This window comes from Lissotriton vulgaris, chromosome 2_1 (assembly GCF_964263255.1).
Source record: "Lissotriton vulgaris chromosome 2_1, aLisVul1.2, whole genome shotgun sequence".
NCBI classification, from domain to species: Eukaryota; Metazoa; Chordata; class Amphibia; order Caudata; family Salamandridae; genus Lissotriton; species Lissotriton vulgaris.
Window position 1 is genome coordinate 1,735,711,433 of NC_141687.1, and position 21,816 is coordinate 1,735,733,248.

Consider the following 21,816-nt stretch of genomic DNA (forward strand, 5'->3'; position numbering starts at 1 on the left):
TTGTGTTTGTTGGCCCATTGGAATCTTGTCATGCAATCTGGTTCTTCAGGTTTCGGTGTCTCTGTCCCTTCTCCCTGCCCTGCACTGGTAAACGGTGTCCGACCATCTTTCTTGGGGTCTGCAGTTGCAGTCCTCTCTTCTGGTGGTCCTGAGAACAGATGCCAGTGCTTTTGGGTTGGGGTGACATTGGAGTCTGTGTCTCTTCAGGGTCGTTGATCCCTTCAAGAGGGGCAGCGTTCATTGAATTGGAGGGAGTTGACTGCGGTGTCACGTACTGTGATGGGTTTCCACTGGCAGTTGTGGGACACAATGTGGTGGTCCGTCCGTTCGGACAACGTGGTGTTGGTGGTCTACCTGAACCATCAAGGGGACTCCATGTCCAATTCTCTGAATGCTGTTGTGATTCCATTGTTTTGTTAGGTGGAGGGGCATCTGTTGTCTCTCTCGGCTGTTCACATTCAGGGTGTGGACAATGGTGTGGCGGATTCCCTCAGCAGGTATCTCCCCGCCTCCCAGGAGTTGTCTCTGACTCCAGTGGCTTTTCGGCTTATGTGCAAGATGTTTAGCCTTACCAATCTCAACCTCTTTGCTTCCCAGCACAATGCCCAACTTCCCCAGTTCGGCTCCCGAGTTCAATAGGAGGGCTCTTGTCCTCCTCTGGCACAGATCCGCCGATTTTTGGCTAACCTGAGTCGAGAGTCCCGGCAGGTGGGGGTAGTGGTTCCATTTTGGCCTCGTCAGTCTTGGTTCCCCACTCTGAAGCTGTTGGCTGTGCAGGGTCCCTGGTTTCTCCCTTGTTTTTCATCTCCCCAGCGTCTCCAATGTTGTCTCTCATGCAGCTGTGGCTGTCGATCTGGAAGTTGAGAGGCAGAGGTGGCGACGTAGGGGTTTCCCCGAACATTTAGCCTTAGACCTGCAACAGTCTCGTTATCCTTCTACTTTAAAATCCTCTGGGCGTCATTGAAGTATTTCCAGTGCTGGTGTCAGACTCTGGATTTGTCCCCTCTGGATTGTTCTTTGACGGAGGTGCATCAGTTTCTCAGGGGCTTTGAGAAGCAATTGTCAGTTTCCACTTTGCGGGCTCAGTGGGCCGCAATTAAGGTTTTCCGTTCCCCTTGGAAGAATTTTGCAGATGTGGAGGATTTGGTCTCTCACTTGTTGCGGAGTTTCTCTTTATCCCACCCTGTGATGCAGCCATCCTTTCCTTTTTGGTATCTTCCCCTAGTGTTACAGGCTCTTGTGTAACCCTAGGCGTAGTTCGTTAAGTAGCACTACGTGTAGCTACGCAAAGTACACTTTGCACTACACAAGATACGCATAGCGCTACGTGAACTGTGTAGTGCGCTGTTCGTGATGATTGCACAGTGCCAGATGCTTGTCCGCACTGTGCAATCATTGAAAATGGCATCTTGCACAGTGCAAGCTGTCGTTTTCTGCAGCTTGAGTAGATTTTTACTAGAGTGGCAGCTTTCTCAACGCGGACTGATAGTTTCTCAACGAGAGTGGTCGCTAGCATACACGACTACTCGCAATGAGAAACTTGACCTTCCCTCATTGAGAATCTCACCGGGAGGTTTGTTTTCCAGGCTCGCGATCACCAACTTGATGTTGCTGATCGCGGAAAAAGTCTTGCTGGGATGTCATTTTGCTTGCTCGTGGTCGCCAACTTGACTTTGAGGACTGCGAGTGAGCAAAAAATGCCAACTAGCTACGCGTTTTTGCACTGTGCTACGTACAATTCGCGTTGCGTGAAGTAGCACACACTATCCCAACTACGCAAGCGTAGCATAGTTGTTTGCCCATGGTTACTCTTCGGGCTCCTCCATTTGAGCCTTTGTCTGAGGTGGACCTCAAATTTGTAACTTTTAAGGTGTTTTTTTTTTGTGGCCATTGCTTTGGCTCGCCACCCTCGGGAGTTGGCAGCTCTGGTGTCTAGGGAGATGTTTTTGTCTTTTTCATACGATGGTGTGGTCTTCAACTTTGTCACCAAAGTTTTTTCGCAGTTCCACCATTCCCAGGAATTGGTGTTGCCTGCTTTGTGCGCAGATCAGGAGTCTGCTGATGATCTTCCTTGGCCTTTACTTGATGTCTGCAGAGATTTGTGTGTCTATCTTGATAGTACATATTCCTTTAGGAAGTCGGATCCCCTGTTTGTCTTATTTGGGGTGGCCTCTCTTGGGGGGAAGGCTTCTTCTTCTTCCATTTGTTTGCTGGCTGAAGCAGGTCATTATATAGGCTTACTTTCTTTCTGGTGCCCCTATCAAATCCAGAATTTGCTGGGGGATTATGCCAAATTCGGTTCGGGCGTACTGCGAGCGGTGTGCAACTGAGTTTTTTGTTATGTTTATTTCAATAAATCACTGGGTTTTGCAGTCATTGTGTGCCCTGGTGGTTTGTTAATGATGAATGCCAGTCGTTGCTTGGGTATTCTCACTTTTTCCTGAATGGGACGAGGACAGGAGGGACCTGGGGGTAATGCCCTATTACTTTCTGCTAATCTTCATTACTCCTGGTTCTGTTGTCCTCATCCGATTCATTACTACCATCTCTCCCGGACTTGTTGGCCTTCATTGTTGGCTTGGTATTTCAGGAGGAATGCTGGGATAGAAACGTATTTGTACTCCAAGGGGTAGGGCCAGCATTCTTTCGTTCTTTTTCTCTGTTAGTGAGATAGTATAATCTCACTTTTTCATTAATGGAATGAGGACAACTGTACCAGGACTAATGAAGATTAACGGTAAGTAACAGGGCATTAATTTACCATTGCCCCACTCACTAGAGTATTTTTTATTCCTCACTCACACAGGCAGCAGGTCATCATTGCACTTATTACCTCCCCCCAACCTCATCGTTCAATATGTGCAACAGGCTTCTGTATGTTCTATCAGATGGCTCAGTGAGATGATTCTCATCGCTGACATATTAAATGATATGAAGATTTTACACTTTCATACCCTGGAACAGGCAACTTGAACTGGGTAAATTCACTTCCAACCATTTGTGTAATAGCAACAGATTGTTAATTACAAATTTGGGATGGCAAAACCCAAACACTAAGAGCTATATAAGAAACAAGGATTATCTTTTTATTGCTATTATGATGTTCATACTCAAATAATTCAAACAGCGCGGAAAAGGCTAGAAACTGCCCTTTAACTTTTACAATGTTTTTTTTGTGAACAGGAGTGCATAAAATGCCAAATATATCACTGGCCTTACCCCAGGGGAGACTAACCTCTATTTTAATTCTGACCCTCATGGAGCAGACGGCTGTTGTACTGCCACAGCTGGTGACCTCACTTATGATACGGAAGGTGCCCCCATTTGGATTGTTGGGGCAAAAGTCCTAAAATAAATCAGAAAGAAAGTCTTTAACAGCAATCGGAAATGTATCTGTTGAATGAATAACACAAAATAATGACATTATATTATGCAGCACATTTAGAAATAGAAAAATGCCATCAATTAATGGTGTTGTGCAAAAAGGTGTCCCTCCCTGTACTAAAACAATCATCCCTGCAAAGCAGGCACCCTTATCAATGTATACGTTACAACGCCATCCATTACCCCGCAGTAGGTTACAACGCGGACGTTACATCATCTGCTTTGTTACCACGCATGGCTTTACATTGCAAGAAGTTTCTACGACTTGCGCTAGTTGGCGCGCTGGACTTAAGAATAGTATAAATTACTATTCCTACTCCAGTTAGTGCAACAGCAGGGAATGTGCTGGATTTCAAATCCAACACATTCCCTGGTGTTGCACACCACCTAGCGCAAGTCATTGAAACGACTTGCGATGTAATGCCATGCGTGGTAACAAACCAGATGATGTAACGTCCACGTTGTTATCTACCCGCGTGGTATTACCAGCGCTGTAAATGCTGTTTCCCCACCCTTACACCATGATGGAAGGGTGCCTGCAGAGGGGCATGGCAGCCAATTGTAATCCAGCACAGGGGTAAGCACACAAATGTGTTGTATTGTTGTTAATAGGATGCATCGATGTGATTTGAAAATGAAGCAACTTGACCTAGCAAATTAGCTTGCGGCACCACGCTGCATCATTAGTTCGTAAATGAGGCCCCAAGGTTTTTATAATTGTAATAAAAAGTGGCATATTTAGAAAATCTGAAAAAAAAATTCTGTAGTTGTGATTTGATATGAGGTATGCTACTGCTTTCCAATGTTAACATATATTCAGGTGCAGATATAGTGCAAATTTTACTGAATTTTAGTTTAATTGTGTTTCCTTAAAATGATCTTTCCTTTAAATGTTTCCTTTAAGTTTGTTTCCAGGATTTGGTGTCCTCCAATATGGTTTCTCAGTTTTTTCTTTCTTCATTAATTCACATGGTCATGTGATACATACCATACAATGAATATAGGAATACATTCCACAAATAAGCAGCGCACGGCACTAAACAGTGACACCACCTCCTGCACACCCCAGGAATATTACAGCATGTATTACAAGTTATATAGGACAGTTTTCACTGCCTGGTGCTGTTAGCAAAGACCTAGCGGGAAGGTGCCTTAAAACTACATGCACGCTATGGATGTGGCGAGACGGTTGATTTACTCCAGAGAGTAGAGACCAGCGTAGTAAGGCAGACACAGAGAACTTTCTGAGCGCGGATGGAACGTCTGATTTAATTTTCTTTTTTCCCCATATATTAGCAATTTCCTGGTCAGTAAGAAGAAGGAAACTGATGTAATTTAAGAAACTGCAAAAAGGTAGATAATTGATGGTGTTGGTTATCCGGATGGATTTCCATCAGTGATTTTTGTGAAAAAATGTGGTTACTCTGATGCCCGAGTCCTGATGAGGCCTGAAAGTTGATGGGTTGAAACGCGACAACAGAATAATTGAAGTCACCCATAAAATCTAAAATCATACAAAATAATTTAGGAGCATTGTTGGAACAATAAGGGCAGAAGTTTATAGCCTTAACTGCTCTCCAAATAGGGGAATCTTTTGTGTAAGGAATGCTCGATTTGGAACTTTGTTTAAAGAGCATCCTAATTAAATAGTAGGGCAATGAGAAACAAAAAGTAAAATTATATACTTTTTTGTTTATGTTGTTGTATAAATATTGTATTGTGTATATATATGTTTATGTGATGTCAATGTTTGTATATATAAATGTAAGTAAGAATATTTTTCTTTTGTGTGTCTTTGCTAAAAAAGAAAAAGAAAAAATAGTGACAATAAATAAGTACTTCGCTATCAAAAGCATCCAACATCTGTTTTGAGATAAACCTGTTGGCTATTGATTCTTTTTAAATCATAAGATTTGGTCTGAAGATTAGTATCTTGAGGAAGAAATAATTGAAGTATCTCTTCAACCTACTTAGGTTCTGTTATTTTTCCCAATGCATTATTGTTTGTTTATATGTGTTTATTGACCCAGATGCCATAGGGTTACTTAGGGTACCCCCTGTTTAAATAGGTGAAAACTACTTAATGCACCCCTCGCCATGTGAAACAACTCCAATGGCAAAGGCATAGTTTCTTTTTCTTTTTTTTTTTTAAATCCAGCTTCAGGATTTTAGTCTTGAAAATTAAAAATTTAAATAAGTTTGATGGACGGCTCCATCATGTTAATGGAGACATCCAACAAACTTAAAAAAGCATTGAACTTAACCACTACGGCGGTGGTTACCGAGAATGCTTTAGAAAGTAATGTCAGATTGGGGATCTTTTTTAAATTTGGTGAGTGGGGTCTCCATCAGGGTGACAGAGTAAATTACTCCATATCCCTGATGGACCTACCTACACCCACCAAATTATAAATAAGTATCAGATGGTACAACAGCACTTCACCTAATCTTTAGATAATTAAGACACATGCCAGCCCAAAACTGTGTTAGAAACCTGTCTTAAATAAGCACTTCCAGTGTTCACTTTATATGATATGGCCCAAATTGGCACTTTGGCCCAGATGTGGAAAATACTTTTTGAGGATTTACAAATAAACACACATTAATATTTGCATTGGTTTGTAAAAAAAAATTAAGCAAACCAACGCGAAACACGGCTTTGCATTATTCTGCATCAAGACGGTGTTCCATGGCTGGTACATGGGGGTTCCCATGCAACCACCCATAGTTTTTGATGCAAACCGTATCTACTAACAACAGTAGACAGGTGTTTGTGCCAAAAATAACCCCATTGAAAAGCAAGTGTTAAAAAGGAGAAATACTGTATTTCTCCTAACTTTTCCTACTTTGCATTGTGTGCTGAACTGTACAACACACATCTGAAGTAGGAAAAGTTTCAAAGTCAGTCTAAGAATAGTATTTTCTATTGGATGGGACCCTTCTAGTACAAAGCCTTTGTTAGACTCATGCAGACCCCATTGCACTATGCTACGAAGGTCTCTGTGTGGTACTCAGTTGCCTGACTGTGTGCTGGCACTAGGGAGAGAGCAGGATAGTGCCATACCTCTGTAAATATGTTGCTTTCCTGCTCTCTCACTGTCACACAATACTGCAAAGGAAATGTGGGTTCTGAGCTGCGTTGTGTGGGCGTGGCTTGTGAATATGGGCCTATAGTGTTAATTAAAATTTTGTTGTCCGACTTCTAGTTACATGGAGAGAACCCAACCACCTCCGCTGCATCCTCCTCAACACTTGCTCCGATCGCAAACACGCCATCGAACTCTGGGCCCTCCTAGACTCTACCGCCCCCGACGTCGCCTTCCTGACGGAGACCTGGCTGAACGCCACCTCAGCACCAGGCATCGCCATAGCCATCCCACAGGGCTACAAGATTTCCCACAGAGACCCCACCAACGGAGTGGGAGGGGGAATCGCCATCATCCACAAAGACACCATCAGAATCTCGACCAACACCGACGACACCCTCACCACTGCCGAGCACATGCACTTCCAGATCCACACCGACCCCAACACCACCCTCAGAGGAACACTCGTATACAGACCTCCCGGACCACGACCACAGTTCAGCGTCACCATCGCCGACCTCGTCAGCACCCACGCCCTCGCCTCCATGGACTACATCCTCCTCGAGGACCTGAACTTCCACCTCGAGAACAACAACAACGCCAACTCCACCGCCCTGATCGCCAACCTCGCCAGCCTCGGACTCAAACAGCTCGTGATGACACCCACCCACGTCGCTGGACACACACTGGACCCCATCTTCTCCACAAGCCCCCACGTCTCCTTCAACCACACTACCGAACCCCACTGGACCGACAACAGATACGTCCACTTCACCTTCAGGAAACCCACCACACACCACCGCACCCAACAGCTGCCCCGCCACTGCTGGGGCAAGGTCACCAAGGACCAACTGATTACCACCCTTGCCCTGAGACCACCCGCCGACCCCATCGACCCAGACACCGCCGCGACCAACCTCAAACAGTGGATCACCGACTGCGCCAACACCCCGCACCTCTTAAGACCGCCACAACCAACCACACCAAACAGAAAGCCGCCTGGTTCACCGAAGACCTCCGGATCTCCAAGCACACCTGTCGGAAGCTGGAGAAGAAATGGCTCCACGACCGAACACCTGACAGGCACAGAGCCCACAAAAATGCAACATGCAGACACTACCAACTCATCAGGGCCGCCAAGATGACCGCCTTCAAGGACCGCTTAGACAACAATGCACACACACAACATCAAAGAGCTCTTCAGCATCATGAAAGAACTCTCCAACCCGAGCCCCAACACCAACGACATCCCACCATCACAGGACCTGTGCGACTCCCTGGCCACCTTCTTTAACCGCAAGATCACCGACATCCACGACAGCTTCAACTCCGACACCCCCGCACCCACCACCGAGTCCATCACCCCTGCGACCACCACCCGCCCCAGCCGCCTGACTGCCTGGTCCAACGTCAGCGACGAAGACACCATCAAAACCATGAACTCCATCCACTCCGGATCCCCATCTGACCCCTGCCCTCACCACGTCTTCAACAAAGCCAGCACAACCATCGCGCCCCACCTCCGAAAAACAATCAACAGTTCCTTCGAGACAGCAACCTTCCCGGAAAGCTGGAAGCACGCCGAGATCAATGCCCTCCTGAAGAAGTCCAAGGCGGACCCCAAGCACCTCAAGAACCTCCGGCCCATCTCCCTGCTCCCGTTCCCAGCAAAAGTGACAGAGAAGATTGTCAATAAACAGATAACCCGCTACCTCTAAGACAACAATATCCTGGACCCCTCCCAATCCGGTTTTCGCAGCAACCACAGCACCGAGACCGCCCTCATCGCCGCCATCGACTACATCAGTATCCTGATAGACAAAGGAGAAACAGCCGCCCTCATCCTCCTGGACATATCAGCAGCTTATGACACAGTGTGCCACCGCACCCTGTCATCACGCCTCCATGACGCCGGAATTCAAGAGAAGGCCCTGGCCTGGACCACATTTTTCCTCTCCAGCAAAACCCAGAGCGTCCACCTCCCACCCTTCCGCTCAAAATCCACCGAGATTATCTGCGGCGTACCACAGGGATCCTCCCTCAGCCCAACGCTGTTTAATATCTACATGGCACTGCTCGCCCACGTCGCACGACAACATAACCTCAACATCATCTCCTACGCCGACGACACCCAGCTGATCATACCCCTTACTGAAGACCCCCACACCGCCAAAGCCAACCTCCACAGAGGAATGAAGGCCGTAGCCGACTGGATGAAGGACAGCAGACTGAAGCTGAACTCAGACAACACGGAGGTCCTCATTCTCTGACCCACCCCATCAGCCTGGGACGACTCTTGGTGGCCCACATTGCTAGGCACAGCACCACGCATGCAACTTTGGGGTCATCCTCGACTCCACCCCCTCCATGACCAGGCAAGTCAACGCCGTCTCCGCGTCCTGCTTCAACACCCTCCGCATGCTCCGCAGGATCTTCAAATGGATCCCTCCCGACACGAGGAACACCGTCACCCAGGGCCTCATCACTAGCAGACTCGACTACGGAAACACCCTCTACTCAAGAACAACAACCAAGCTCCTGAGACGACTACAACTAATCCAGAACGCCTCGGCATGACTGATCCTCAACGTCCCCCGACGCAGCCACATCACACCCCACCTGAGGGGCCTGCACTGGCTCCCTTGTCAACAAGAGGATCGCCTTCAAACTCCTCATCCACACCCACAAAGCCCTACACAACACCAGACCTACATACCTCAACAACCGACTCAGCTTCCACTCCCCCACCCGAAGCCTCCGCTCAGCCAACCTCGCCCTCGCCATAGTTCCTCGTATCCGGAAAACTACCGCTGGCGGCAGATCCTTCTCCTACCTCGCCACCAAGACCTGGAACGCCTCTCCCCACCAGCCTACGACAGACTCAGGACCTGCTGGCCTTCAGGGGACTCCTCAAGACCTGCCTCTTCGATCAATAGCACCCCCCCCCCCCCCAGTGCCTTGAGACCCTCACGGGTATGTAGCGCGCTTTATAAATGCAATGATTGATTGATTGATTGACATCTCGAGTGAGCAACAGTGTATACTTCAAGGATACATGTCTTTACATGTTTTTGCTGTTTACAGTGGGAATAACTTAGATATAATTTCTTGAGTGAATAAGTGAATAAATACCATGGCCATTTTTTGTATGTCTCTCGTCTTATATACTACACTGAGGGGATGCCCAGAAAGAGGTAAAGAACAGAAGAGATTTTACCTATAACTATTAAGGTGGTGTATTCATATGTCATGTATACAAAACTTTGGAATGGTAATGGAGATTCAGAAGTTGCATTTCTTTGCGTACATACGACTAGACTTCGGTAACAACTGCGTAACGTCGCACAGGTGAAAGATACATTTGTATTTCCCAGAGTAAATATTAGTTGTTCTGCTTTCCGAGTGTCAAGTCGATGGATAAGGCAAGTAGTTCATGATTTGTCTGCCATAAGTAGGGCCAATTCTATTCAAATATCACACAGGCGGTTGTCTTTGGTGCACTATATTCAGAAACGAAAATGTTGACATTATTAAGGTACCTTAGAATTTTGAGACAATAATGTGCCTCAGATTTTTGAGACAGTCTAGCTATATTGATTTCACAGTTTTATATCGAGTATTACAATTTCTCATTTTCTCTTATAGTTTTAAGTTTCTTCTTGTTTTTTTATTTTTTTTATTTGAATCAGCCAAGCAGCTTCTATATTTTTGAAGGCATGTTTGCATTCTTTGTTGTTCCATTTTTCAGTCTTTGAATACTGGTGGACCATAAACTGAAATAATAAATTTCGCTACCATGAAATGCTCTGTTTTAAAGACAATTACAGACAGGATGAGACATTATGAAAAAACTATTCAGCGTTTTACAACTGTATGAACTAAGTTATGGTCACAGTACCTGTGTCAGAATGTAGTCACAGTTGCTCGTGAAGTCAAACTTGTTCCCATCAAAGCTGAGAAAGTGTCCATTTCCGTACACGGAACAGCGACCCGTACATGGATTGTCTGTGCACGTCCACCTTCTGTTCGTACAAGTGCTGAAGAAGGAGAAAGCAAACAAAGCTTGTAGGTGAACTCAATGTATTTATATTGATGACAGAATGCTAAGATTTTAATCATTATTTGTATCCAACTTTTTTCAACCTGTATTACTTTTTCAAAGACATAAACTATATGTCTGTTGAATAGTGGCAATTTGTATTGCAAGATTTAGGACATGTACGCATATTTTTTTTATATTTTTCACTGTAATGGTTTAGCTATCATAACGAGGCACCGATTAGCTTTATGGTCACAAGGGAATTACAATGTATTACACATTTTTCAAAATCAAATGTTTTAGCATATGATGTGAATTTATTTAATGTAAGGAAATCCATCAGTATGTGCAGTGTTCCCCTGTGCCTTTAGCGCTGGACTTTTGTTTTTTCGACCTTTCAAGGGTCGAATTAAGCTAAACAGACCCATCCACATGCACTTTATTTAAATTGACAACTATTATCATTTACAAATATGTAACCTTTTATAGTCTTTTTTCCTATAACCTTCCTACTAGTTTGAGCATATGGAATATATTCCGGCTCGGGTACGTGTACCTGATAGACACAGACACTTCAGTCTGGGAGGATCAAATATCTTCATCACTTTCTGAGAAGTTCAACCTCACATATGCATCTTCCTGGAAATGGGCTTGAAATAAGCAGGTAATGACAGAAAAGGCCAGAGAGCTGCTGTAGGGAAGAACTAAGAAATTGGACGTGGGAGAAAGTGATGAACTGAGAAAGTGACTTCCCATTCTTTTCAGGGGGAAAAGAACGGGAAGTGTTCAACATCTGGGCGGGGTCCATCAACAATGAATGACTGGTCTACCCTTCACATTGCCACACTTACCCCTCTTCAAGAGAAGACTCTTCTTGGTATGTAGAAAAGACAATACTTTCTTGACTAGGATTACACTGAATGATTGCTGCCTTCCCGCATAAGGAGTGGGGAAAACTGTTTCCATGGCAAGACTAGAACCCTCCTGCTGACCCAGGTACCGGTAATAATTCTTGCAAGTCTCTATGAAACATCCCTGCTATGTTTAGAAGATACCCAAATTCCAGAGGTAGAAGAAGCTGATACCCACCAGTTCCAGTGAAACAGCTACACCTGAAAACCTCTCCTGCTTGCTCCTGTTGAAATTCTCTTCTGCGACTAGAAAGGTGCAACAGGTCCTGGACCAAGGAGTCTGCTGACTTTGGAGAGGTCTGATGGACATGGGCGTTTTGCTCTGGAACTGATATTTTGAGCTATGATCAGCCCCTCTGTGGCAGATAACACATAGTTCCCCCGACAGTCTGGTCAAGCACAGAATGGTGCAATGTGGTGCAGCGGAGGAGAGACTCGAGATGTGGCACGGCAGCAGTGTGTAGCTACGTTAAGGCCAGTGCTGAGGGTCCCTCTAGTTGGTGTGGAAGGGGGCGAGTTAGGCTGGTGCGACCTGAACCATTGGAGGCCCGCTTTAGCCTCTCTAACTGCTGCCATTCATTTGCTCCCCCTGCTCCTCCCCTGCTGCCAGCCTCTGTTTTGATCTTTTTCTGCACGTTCTGTTGACTAGCAGGAAAACTATAAAAGTATTACTATGTTACTAGTATTACTACCCTGGCTGCCAGGAGATGAGACTCTAAACTAGGAAATTATCAAACCACCACCTTGCTTAGGGCACCTTTAAGAAGAAAGAATGGCAGTACAAAAAAAAGATTATGAACCTGAGAGGCGCAAACTTTTTACTATGAAAACATATAAATTTCCTGGGCTATTCAGATCACTCCAAAGAAAATGGAGTGGGTGAAAGGGTTTGGGTCAGTCACGTGGAACAGCTATACACAACTGGCCATGTGCAAGAAGCAGCCTCGTCATCCCACCCAACCCCAGATCATGAGGTCCAACAGGGCACGTCAATCACAGAATGTACAGTACTCATCACATTTAAGAAAATGAGGAAGGGCAGGTGTTAGAACCGGCTGTCTCTAGTTGGCAGAGGTATACACTTCTGACAAATAGGGACACTCCTTTTCTAGTCAGGGCAAGGGGATCACACCCTTTGATAACCCCTGCTCACCCCCTTGGTAGCTTGGCAGAGCAGAACAGGCTTATCTCAGAGGCTGTGCGTTAAGCAATTATGACCACATACAGTAATACCGTGAATGCACTACAAATGGACACAACACAGTAGTATTATAAAAATAAGAATTTTTATATAAGGCTTAGCACAAGACCAAAATAACGACAAACTGTACACAATCGGAATAAATACGTTTGGGAAGGAAAAAGGATAGTTCAAAGGTAGTTTCTTCTTTAGCACAAAGTTTTTAGTATCAAAGCAAATCTTCTTCTTGGCAATGCAGTTCTTAGCAACAGCGTAACCCACACGGGGGCTACACGACGTCAAGACAAAGTTAATCCAAAGGTTCGGCGTCGACCGCGAGGAGCGCTACGTCAAGCCTGGAGTCACACGGACCCCCAACAACACAGTACCTTAGGAAAATGAAGCACACGATGATCAGCGGCGTCGAGCAATCCGGCGTCGCGTCTTCGGTGTCGATCTGGCCTCAGCAGGCGTCGTCGTTGATGATGCGGTTGCACAGAGTGAGCAGCGCTCACGGCGTCGAAGGGCACACAGGTGATGCAATCAGCAGCGGTGCAGACACGAGGTCCTCTGGAGCTAGAGCCGTACTCCCACTCACTGGCGTTGCTGCTGGCGTCGGTCGGGCCTAGCGTTCGGTTGTCGTGATTGCTGCTTCTTTCAGAGGTGCTGGATTCACGGTTCCAGCAAAATAGCACTTTAAGCAGATGAAGTCCTTTAGCCCTGTGACTTCAGCAGGAGACTGGCACTCTTCCAGTCCTTGGAGATTTTCTTAGCAAGCGTGAGAGTACACACACAGTTCCTCTCTCCTGGTTTCCTTGGCAAAAATAAAGAAGCACTGCAGGATTCCCCCAACAACAGCACACTGGCAGAAGGGGTAGGCAGTCCTTAGATCAGCAGGCCTCTTGTCCTTGGTTACAGGGTTCCTTGTCAGAAGTGATCTAAATTCTTGGTTCAGGGGTCCTACTCTTATACCCCTTTTCGTCTTTGATCCCTTTGTTCATGCCGGGGGTTTCCCAACATCCTGGGTCCGTTGTCGGTGGAGCCAGGCAGAAGCACCTGGCCTATTCACTGGGCAGGGCTGGGTCCTCAGACGCCCAGCAGGAGGTGGAGCCAGCATTGACACTGGCAGGAGCAGAGCTATCGGCCACCTGGCAGGAGGTGGGGCTAGGATCGTCCATGGCAGGCACAGAGCCATCAGCCGCTTGGCAGGAGGTGGAGCCGGCATTGTATCAGGCAAGGCAGGCTATCAACAACTACTCTCCCCTACTCTCAATGTAACTGTCCCACTCATCCCACACTGACTCATCCAGACCTGGGGAGCCACCCAGCTCCTGTCACACACACGCAAAACCAGCAGGAACCAGATATGGTTAGACAAGAAAATAGACACCTTCTAAAAGTGCTATTTTCGAACCCAGAGTCCAAAAACCATCCACACCAACGGATGCGTAATTAAACCCCGAGTTCAGGGATACCAAACTCGACATTGCACCATGCTCTCCGAGCCAGCGAGGATCATAGTACTAATAATCCCGGCGGCCCATTCTAATCAATGGAGAGCAGGCTACCTCGCAATAGTGAAGGACCAAGATGGCGGTAATTCACTATCAGGACATGCCAACTTGGTCAGGCGTGTCCTACCTCAGACTTACAATGCACCCAGCCCGAAGGCCTACCATAGGGGCGACTAACATGAAGCCAAGGGAAGGTTTGGAGGGCTGGCAAGTAGGTATACTTGCGCAGCCGGCGTGACAGCACGAGGCTGCACGTGGGTCTCGGAATGACCGACCCGTAGACATTCTTTTACGAGGCCGCTCCTGTGGGTGGCACAACATGTGCTGCAAGCCCACGAGCGGCATTTGCGTTTACAAGCCCCGGCACTCTGGGTGCACTAGACGAGGGACTGATAGTAAACCAAATAAGCCAAACATGGATACAATAGATACATCAATTTAACACAGGGAGCACTTGCGCTATGGCACTGATCAGCAGTGACACGGCGCCCAAAGCATATACCAGCAAAACATCGTAAAACAGTAGAGGCAAAACAGAAAAAATGGAGGAGAGACTCAAGCCAATGATGTCAGGTCTAACACGTGTCCCCTCCAGCTGAAATGTGGGGAGAACTACCCTTGACCTAGGGAGTTCTCTTCACTAAGGCGGAAAAATCTGGACAGACCATCAGCATTGGCGTGATCTGTACCAGGGCGGTGTTCCACCGTAAAGTCCATCCCCTGGAGAGAAATGGACCACCTCAACAGTTTCGGATTCTCACCCCTCATCTGCATCAACCATCTGAGGGGCCTGTGGTCTGTCTGAACCCGGAAGTGAGTCCCAAACAGGTAGGGTCTTAGCTTCTTCAGCGCCCAGACCACAGCAAATGCTTCTCTCTCTATCGCACTCCACCTCGTTTCCCTGGGAACTAACCTCCTACTGATGAAGGCTACAGGCAAGTCTCGGCCCTCTTCATTCACCTGAGCTAGAACAGCCCCCACGCCATGCTCTGAAGCGTCCGTCTGAACAATGAATTCTTTCGAAAAGCGGGTGCCTGGAGTATAGGTGCTGTGCACATTGCAGTTTTCAGGGTGTCAAAGGCCGTTTGACAAGCATCAGTCCAGATCACGTTTCGTGGCTGCTTCCTGGAAGTCAGCGAAGTCAAGGGGTGCACGATGTTACCGTAATCCTTGACAAACCTCCTGTAGTAACCCGTGAGTCCTAAGAAGGCTCTCACCTGAGTTTGGGTTTTGGGCGGCGCCCAAGCCAGGATGGTATCAATCTTGGGTTGTAGGGGGCAACCTTACCGCTCCCTACTTGGTGCCCCAAGTACACCACCGAACCTTGCCCAATCTGGCACTTACTGGCTTTGATTGTGAGGCCTGCTCCGCGCAGGGCCAACAACACTTCCTGGAGGTGGCGCAAGTGTTCCTCCCAGCTGGCGCTGAACACTGCGATGTCGTCCAGGTAGGCGGCACTGAAATCCTCCAGTCCAGCCAAGACCTGGTTGACCAACCTCTGGAAGGTGGCAGGGGCATTCTTCATCCCAAAGGGCATCACCCGGAACTGGTATAGCCCATCTGGTGTGGAGAATGCTGACCTCTCCTTTGCCCCATCAGTCAAGGCGATCTGCCAGTACGCAGACGTTAAATCAAACGTACTAAGGTATCGGGCAGCCCCCAACCGATCGATGAGCTCATCAGCTCTGGGGATGGGGTGCGCGTCAGTCTTCGTGACCGAATTGAGCCCTCGGTAATCCACGCAGAACCGGAGTTCCGGTGAAGCACCAGGCGCTGCAGCCTTCGGGACCAAGACCACTGGGCTGGCCCAAGGACTGCTAGAGGACTCAATCACCCCTAACGCGAACATCTTGGAGACCTCCTCCTTAATGTACGCTCTGACCTTGTCAGTCACCCTGTAAGCCTTGTGCTTCACAGGAGGGCTGTCTCCGGTGTCAACGTCATGGACACACCAATGCGTGACACCCGGAACCAAGGAAAACAGATCCGGGAATTGTCCCAACAGTTGGCGACAATCCTGTTTCTGCTCAAGGGTCAGTGTGTCAGAGAGGACCACACCATCCACCGACCCATCTTGCTCTTTAGCACACAGGAGGTCAGGAAGAGGCTCACTCTCCTCCTCCGTTCCATCATCTGTAGCTAGGAGCATGCCCACTTCGGACCTTTCTAAGTGGGGCTTCAAACGGTTGATATGCAGGACCCGCAAGGGGTTCCTGGGAGATTTCAAGTCCACCAGGTAGGTGACATCGCTCTTCTTCTCCACAACCTTAAACGGTCCAGTCCACCTGTCCTTGAGCGCACAAGGTTCCACAGGGGACATGACCCACACTTCCTGACCAGGCTGAAGCTCTATCAGAGTGGCATTCTGGTCGTACCAACGCTTCATCTCCTCCTGGCTGGCCTCCAGATTTGCCTGAGCAAGTTCTCTGAAGCGCCGAGTCTGGTTCCGAAAGGCCAGCATGTAGCTGTATACATCCTGGGGAGGTTTCCTGGGAGATTGCTCCCAGCCTTCCTTGACCAGACTCAAAGGCCCTCTTACCGGGTGACCGTATAAGAGCTCAAAGGGGCTGAACTCTAGAGACTTCTGCGGTACCTCACGGTAAGCAAACAACAGGCATGGCAAGAGGACGTCCCATTTCCGCCTCATTGGTTCTTCAAGACCCATAATCATGCCTTTCAGGGTCCGGTTGAATCTCTCAACCAGCCCATTTCCTTGAGGATGGTAAGGAGTGGTGAACTTGTAGGTTACCCCACACTCCTTCCATAGAGACTTCATATAGTTCGAAATGAAGTTGGTGCCTCGGTCCGACACCACCTCTCTGGGGAACCCCATCCGGGAGAAAACACCCATCAGTGCCCGTCCCACCACGGGGGCCGTCACTGTTCTGAGAGGGATGGCTTCCGGGTACCTCGTGGCATGGTGCACCAAGACCAGGATGAACCTGTTGCCCAGGGCTGTCTTGGGGTCCAGGGGCCCAACAATGTCAATACCCACCCGGTCAAAGGGGGTACTGACCACTGGAAAAGGTTGGAGGGGAGCCTTCCGCTTCCTTCCGCTTTTCCCACTTGCCTGGCAAGTGTGACAAGTCTTACAGTGGATGTCTACATCCCTTCGCATCTGAGGCCAATAAAAATGGGTGACAAGCCTGTCATAGGTCTTGTCCTGCCCCAGATGTCCAGCTAACGGAACGTCATGAGCCAAACCCAGTAGGAAGGCTCTGAAGCGCTGGGGTACCACCAGCACACGGGCTGACCCAGGCTCAGCAGCCTTAGGCTCGCTATACAGGAGGTCGTTCTCCCAGTACACAAAATGTGACCCTGACTGATCACCTGAGGATTGGGCTGAGGCCTGCTGCCTCATGCCCACAAGAGAAGGGCACACTTTCTGTTCCACACAGAATTCCTCCCTGGAGGGACCACCATCCTGCTGCCAATGGGTCAGCTCGGGCAGATCTCCCAGTTCGGCAATTTGTTCCCCTGTGGGCTCCAGGGCATCCCCCTCGGGGTCTACCTCCTTCTGGACCACGGGAACTACGGGGGCCGGTTTCCCGCGCCTCCTGCCTCTTCTCTTCACAGCTGGGTCCTGGGCCGTACTTTCAGGCTCCGGGACCCCATCAACACCCTTACTCGCTGTCATGGATCGAGTGGTTGCACACACCCACTCTGGCACGCCCAACATTTTCAAGTGCGCCTCCCTCTCCACCTTAGCCCAAGGGGAGTTTTCTAAATCATTGCCCAGGAGACAATCGACAGGCATGGCGGGCCTCACAGCAACCTGAAGAGTACCTGAAACTCCCCCCCATTCAAAGGAAACCTGAGCCACCTCACACTCTTTCTCGGAGTTGTCGGCAGCTATCACAGGGTAGAATGCGTGGGGAACCACCTGCTCTCTGGACACCAAGTGACACTTGACAGCTGTCACACTCGCTCCGGTGTCTCTGAGAGCTTCCACTCTATGGCCATTAATGGTCACCCACTGCCTATATTTACTAGTGTTACTAGGCAGAGGGGGTGGAGGGACCATCTGCATGTCTCCTAGCGAGACCAGGGACATTTCTGCGGGACCCCTCCCACCATGGACAACCATCTTCTCCCCTCCCAAGGCTACACTCGCCAACTGACGGGGGGGTGCACTCGGCGGTGCATTCGATTTCTTCATGGGACACTGGGGATCGTAATACCGGTGTCCCACCTGCCCACAAGTGTAGCAGGTTAGGGGGCCCCTATGAACAGGTTTACCCGTCGGGGCCCCTGGCTTCTTCTCAGGGGGAGGCTGGGAACCTTTCCCTTGGTTCCCTTGGGGATTACTTTGGGGCCCTTTCTGAGACTCCTTCTGTTTTCCCTTATCCCCCCACTCTTCTGCTGGGGACCCTGCCCACCTTTGGCTGAGTCTCCCACTGGACCCTTGTGGACCCTGGTACTGACCCAGCGGTCCGCCTCCTCAGCAAGTTTTCTAGGGTTAGATATCTTGCTATCAATCAGGTGCTGGCGTAGCTCTGGAAAACAGTTATTAGACAAGTGCTCCCAAGCAAACAAATCATAAAGAGCTTCATAACTTTCCATTTTGCTGCCCTTTACCCAACCATCCATGGCTCTGCAAAAATAAGACACATATTCAACCCACGTCGTACCAGGCAACTTCTTACATTCTCTAAAAGCTTGTCTGTACTTCTCGGGGGTTAAGCCATACCGCAACATTAAAGCATCTTTCATATGAGCATACGACATCCTATCCGCAACAGGCATGTCTAACAGGGTATCTCTTCCCTCATTCACAAAGCGACCCCACAACCCCGCTCCCCAATCCTTCTCAGGGACCCGGTGGGCCAACAATGCTAACTCATATGCTTTAAACCATTGACCAATATCTTCATTCCTATTGTAATCTTTGATCACATCTTTCGGGAAGTAAAACTTACTTTCTGCAGGCTCGGATGGAATGCTGCCACCAGAGGGATTCAACTCTAACTTTTTAGCTTGGATATCCAGCTCCCTCAACCTGGCTTCACGCTCCAAAGCTAACTTCTCTCGTTCAAACTCTAACTTTTTGATCTCCAAATCAGCTTCCCTTCTACCTCTTGCATTTTCTAACTCCAACTGCCCATTTATTTTTAGCCTTGCCATCCCCATGTTGTAAGCTCGCTCTTTCGCCCTTTCTTCTCTTTCTTCAGGGGAAAGACCTTTGGAGGAAACACTGCTTCCGGGAGAGGGCACAGGTCCATTCACTGGCACCTCCTCATCCCCTTCCTCTGTGGGTACCACCACCACATCAGAGGGATTTCTGGACTCCCACCAGGCCTGCAATGCTTTACGAAAATCATCTTTTCTGGAGAGGCCGGTGGTAGGAACTTTAAACTGGTCGCAAAAGTGTTTCAGCTCATCTTTCTTGTATCTTTTAAGCTTGCTCCTCTCGAACTCCTCCACAACAACGATAGCAGGGGCAGTGACTCCGTTGTCACTCATGGTTAAAACTGGCAGTGTTCAAAAAATCAAGTTTCAAGAAAGCGGAGAACAAAAATAGGATCCTCCCCAATTAGATTGTGACTGCGTTATGGTCTGCTTTCACTATGTAGCGCACACGAATCACTGTACATGGGTCATAAGTGCAAAGTCCAAAATCCTCACCGCTGACCCACCAATGTTAGAACCGGCTGTCTCTAGTTGGCAGAGGTATACACTTCTGACAAATAGGGACACTCCTTTTCTAGTCAGGGCAAGGGGATCACACCCTTTGATAACCCCTGCTCACCCCCTTGGTAGCTTGGCAGAGCAGAACAGGCTTATCTCAGAGGCTGTGCGTTAAGCAATTATGACCACATACAGTAATACCGTGAATGCACTACAAATGGACACGACACAGTAGTATTATAAAAATAAGAATTTTTATATAAGGCTTAGCACAAGACCAAAATAATGACAAACTGTACACAATCGGAATAAATACGTTTGGGAAGGAAAAAGGATAGTTCAAAGGTAGTTTCTTCTTTAGCACAAAGTTTTTAGTATCAAAGCAAATCTTCTTCTTGGCAATGCAGTTCTTAGCAACAGGGTAACCCACACGGGGGCTACACGACGTCAAGACAAAGTTAATCCAAAGGTTCGGCGTCGACCGCGAGGAGCGCTACGTCAAGCCTGGAGTCACACGGACCCCCAACAACACAGTACCTTAGGAAAATGAAGCACACGATGATCAGCGGCGTCGAGCAATCCGGCGTCGCGTCTTCGGTGTCGATCTGGCCTCAGCAGGCGTCGTCGTTGATGATGCGGTTGCACAGAGTGAGCAGCGCTCACAGCGTCGAAGGGCACACAGGTGATGCGATCAGCAGCGGTGCAGACACGAGGTCCTCTGGAGCTAGAGCCGCACTCCCACTCACTGGCGTTGCTGCTGGCGTCGGGCCTAGCGTTCGGTTGTCGTGATTGCTGCTTCTTTCAGAGGTGCTGGATTCACGGTTCCAGCAAAATAGCACTTTAAGCAGATGAAGTCCTTTAGCCCTGTGACTTCAGCAGGAGACTGGCACTCTTCCAGTCCTTGGAGATTTTCTTAGCAAGCGTGAGAGTACACACACAGTTCCTCTCTCCTGGTTTCCTTTGCAAAAATAAAGAAGCACTGCAGGATTCCCCCAACAACAGCACACTGGCAGAAGGAGTAGGCAGTCCTTAGATCAGCAGGCCTCTTGTCCTTGGTTACAGGGTTCCTTGTCAGAAGTGATCTAAATTCTTGGTTCAGGGGTCCTACTCTTATACCCCTTTTCGTCTTTGATCCCTTTGTTCATGCCGGGGGTTTCCCAACATCCTGGGTCCGTTGTGGGTGGAGCCAGGCAGAAGCACCTGGCCTATTCACTGGGCAGGGCTGGGTCCTCAGACGCCCAGCAGGAGGTGGAGCCAGCATTGACACTGGCAGGAGCAGAGCTATCGGACACCTGGCAGGAGGTGGGGCTAGGATCGTCCATGGCAGGCACAGAGCCATCAGCCGCTTGGCAGGAGGTGGAGCCGGCATTGTATCAGGCAAGGCAGGCTATCAACAACTACTCTCCCCCTACTCTCAACGTAACTGTCCCACTCATCCCACACTGACTCATCCACACCTGGGGAGCCACCCAGCTCCTGTCACACACACGCAAAACCAGCAGGAACCAGATATGGTTAGACAAGAAAATAGACACCTTCTAAAAGTGCTATTTTCGAACCCAGAGTCCAAAAACCATCCACACCAACGGATGCGTAATTAAACCCCGAGTTCAGGGATACCAAACTCGACATTGCACTATGCTCTCCGAGCCAGCGAGGATCATAGTACTAATAATCCCGGCGGCCCATTCTAATCAATGGAGAGCAGGCTACCTCGCAATAGTGAAGGACCAAGATGGCGGTAATTCACTATCAGGACATGCCAACTTGGTCAGGCGTGTCCTACCTCAGACTTACAATGCACCCTGCCCGAAGGCCTACCATAGGGGCGACTAACATGAAGCCAAGGGAAGGTTTGGAGGGCTGGCAAGTAGGTATACTTGCGCAGCCGGCGTGACAGCACGAGGCTGCACGTGGGTCTCGCAATGACCGACCCGTAGACATTCTTTTACGAGGCCGCTCCTGTGGGTGGCACAACACGTGCTGCAAGCCCACGAGCGGCATTTGCGTTTACAAGCCCCGGCACTCTGGGTGCACTAGACGAGGGACTGATAGTAAACCAAATAAGCCAAAC

At 48.6% G+C, this 21,816-nt stretch overlaps 1 protein-coding gene across 1 annotated transcript in view; it reads right to left on the bottom strand.

Moving 5' to 3' along the window:
* The window catches only part of LOC147733208 (mucin-5B-like), an 875,769-nt gene that overhangs the window by 275,826 nt on the left and 578,127 nt on the right, over positions 1 to 21,816 (bottom strand). The window contains exons 20-21 of the mRNA XM_086957740.1: positions 10,369 to 10,507; positions 3,236 to 3,346 (exon numbers count right to left, since the gene is read on the bottom strand). Coding sequence (XP_086813866.1) covers positions 3,236 to 3,346; positions 10,369 to 10,507 — 250 coding nt within the window. The remainder of the gene's footprint in view (positions 1 to 3,235; positions 3,347 to 10,368; positions 10,508 to 21,816) is intronic.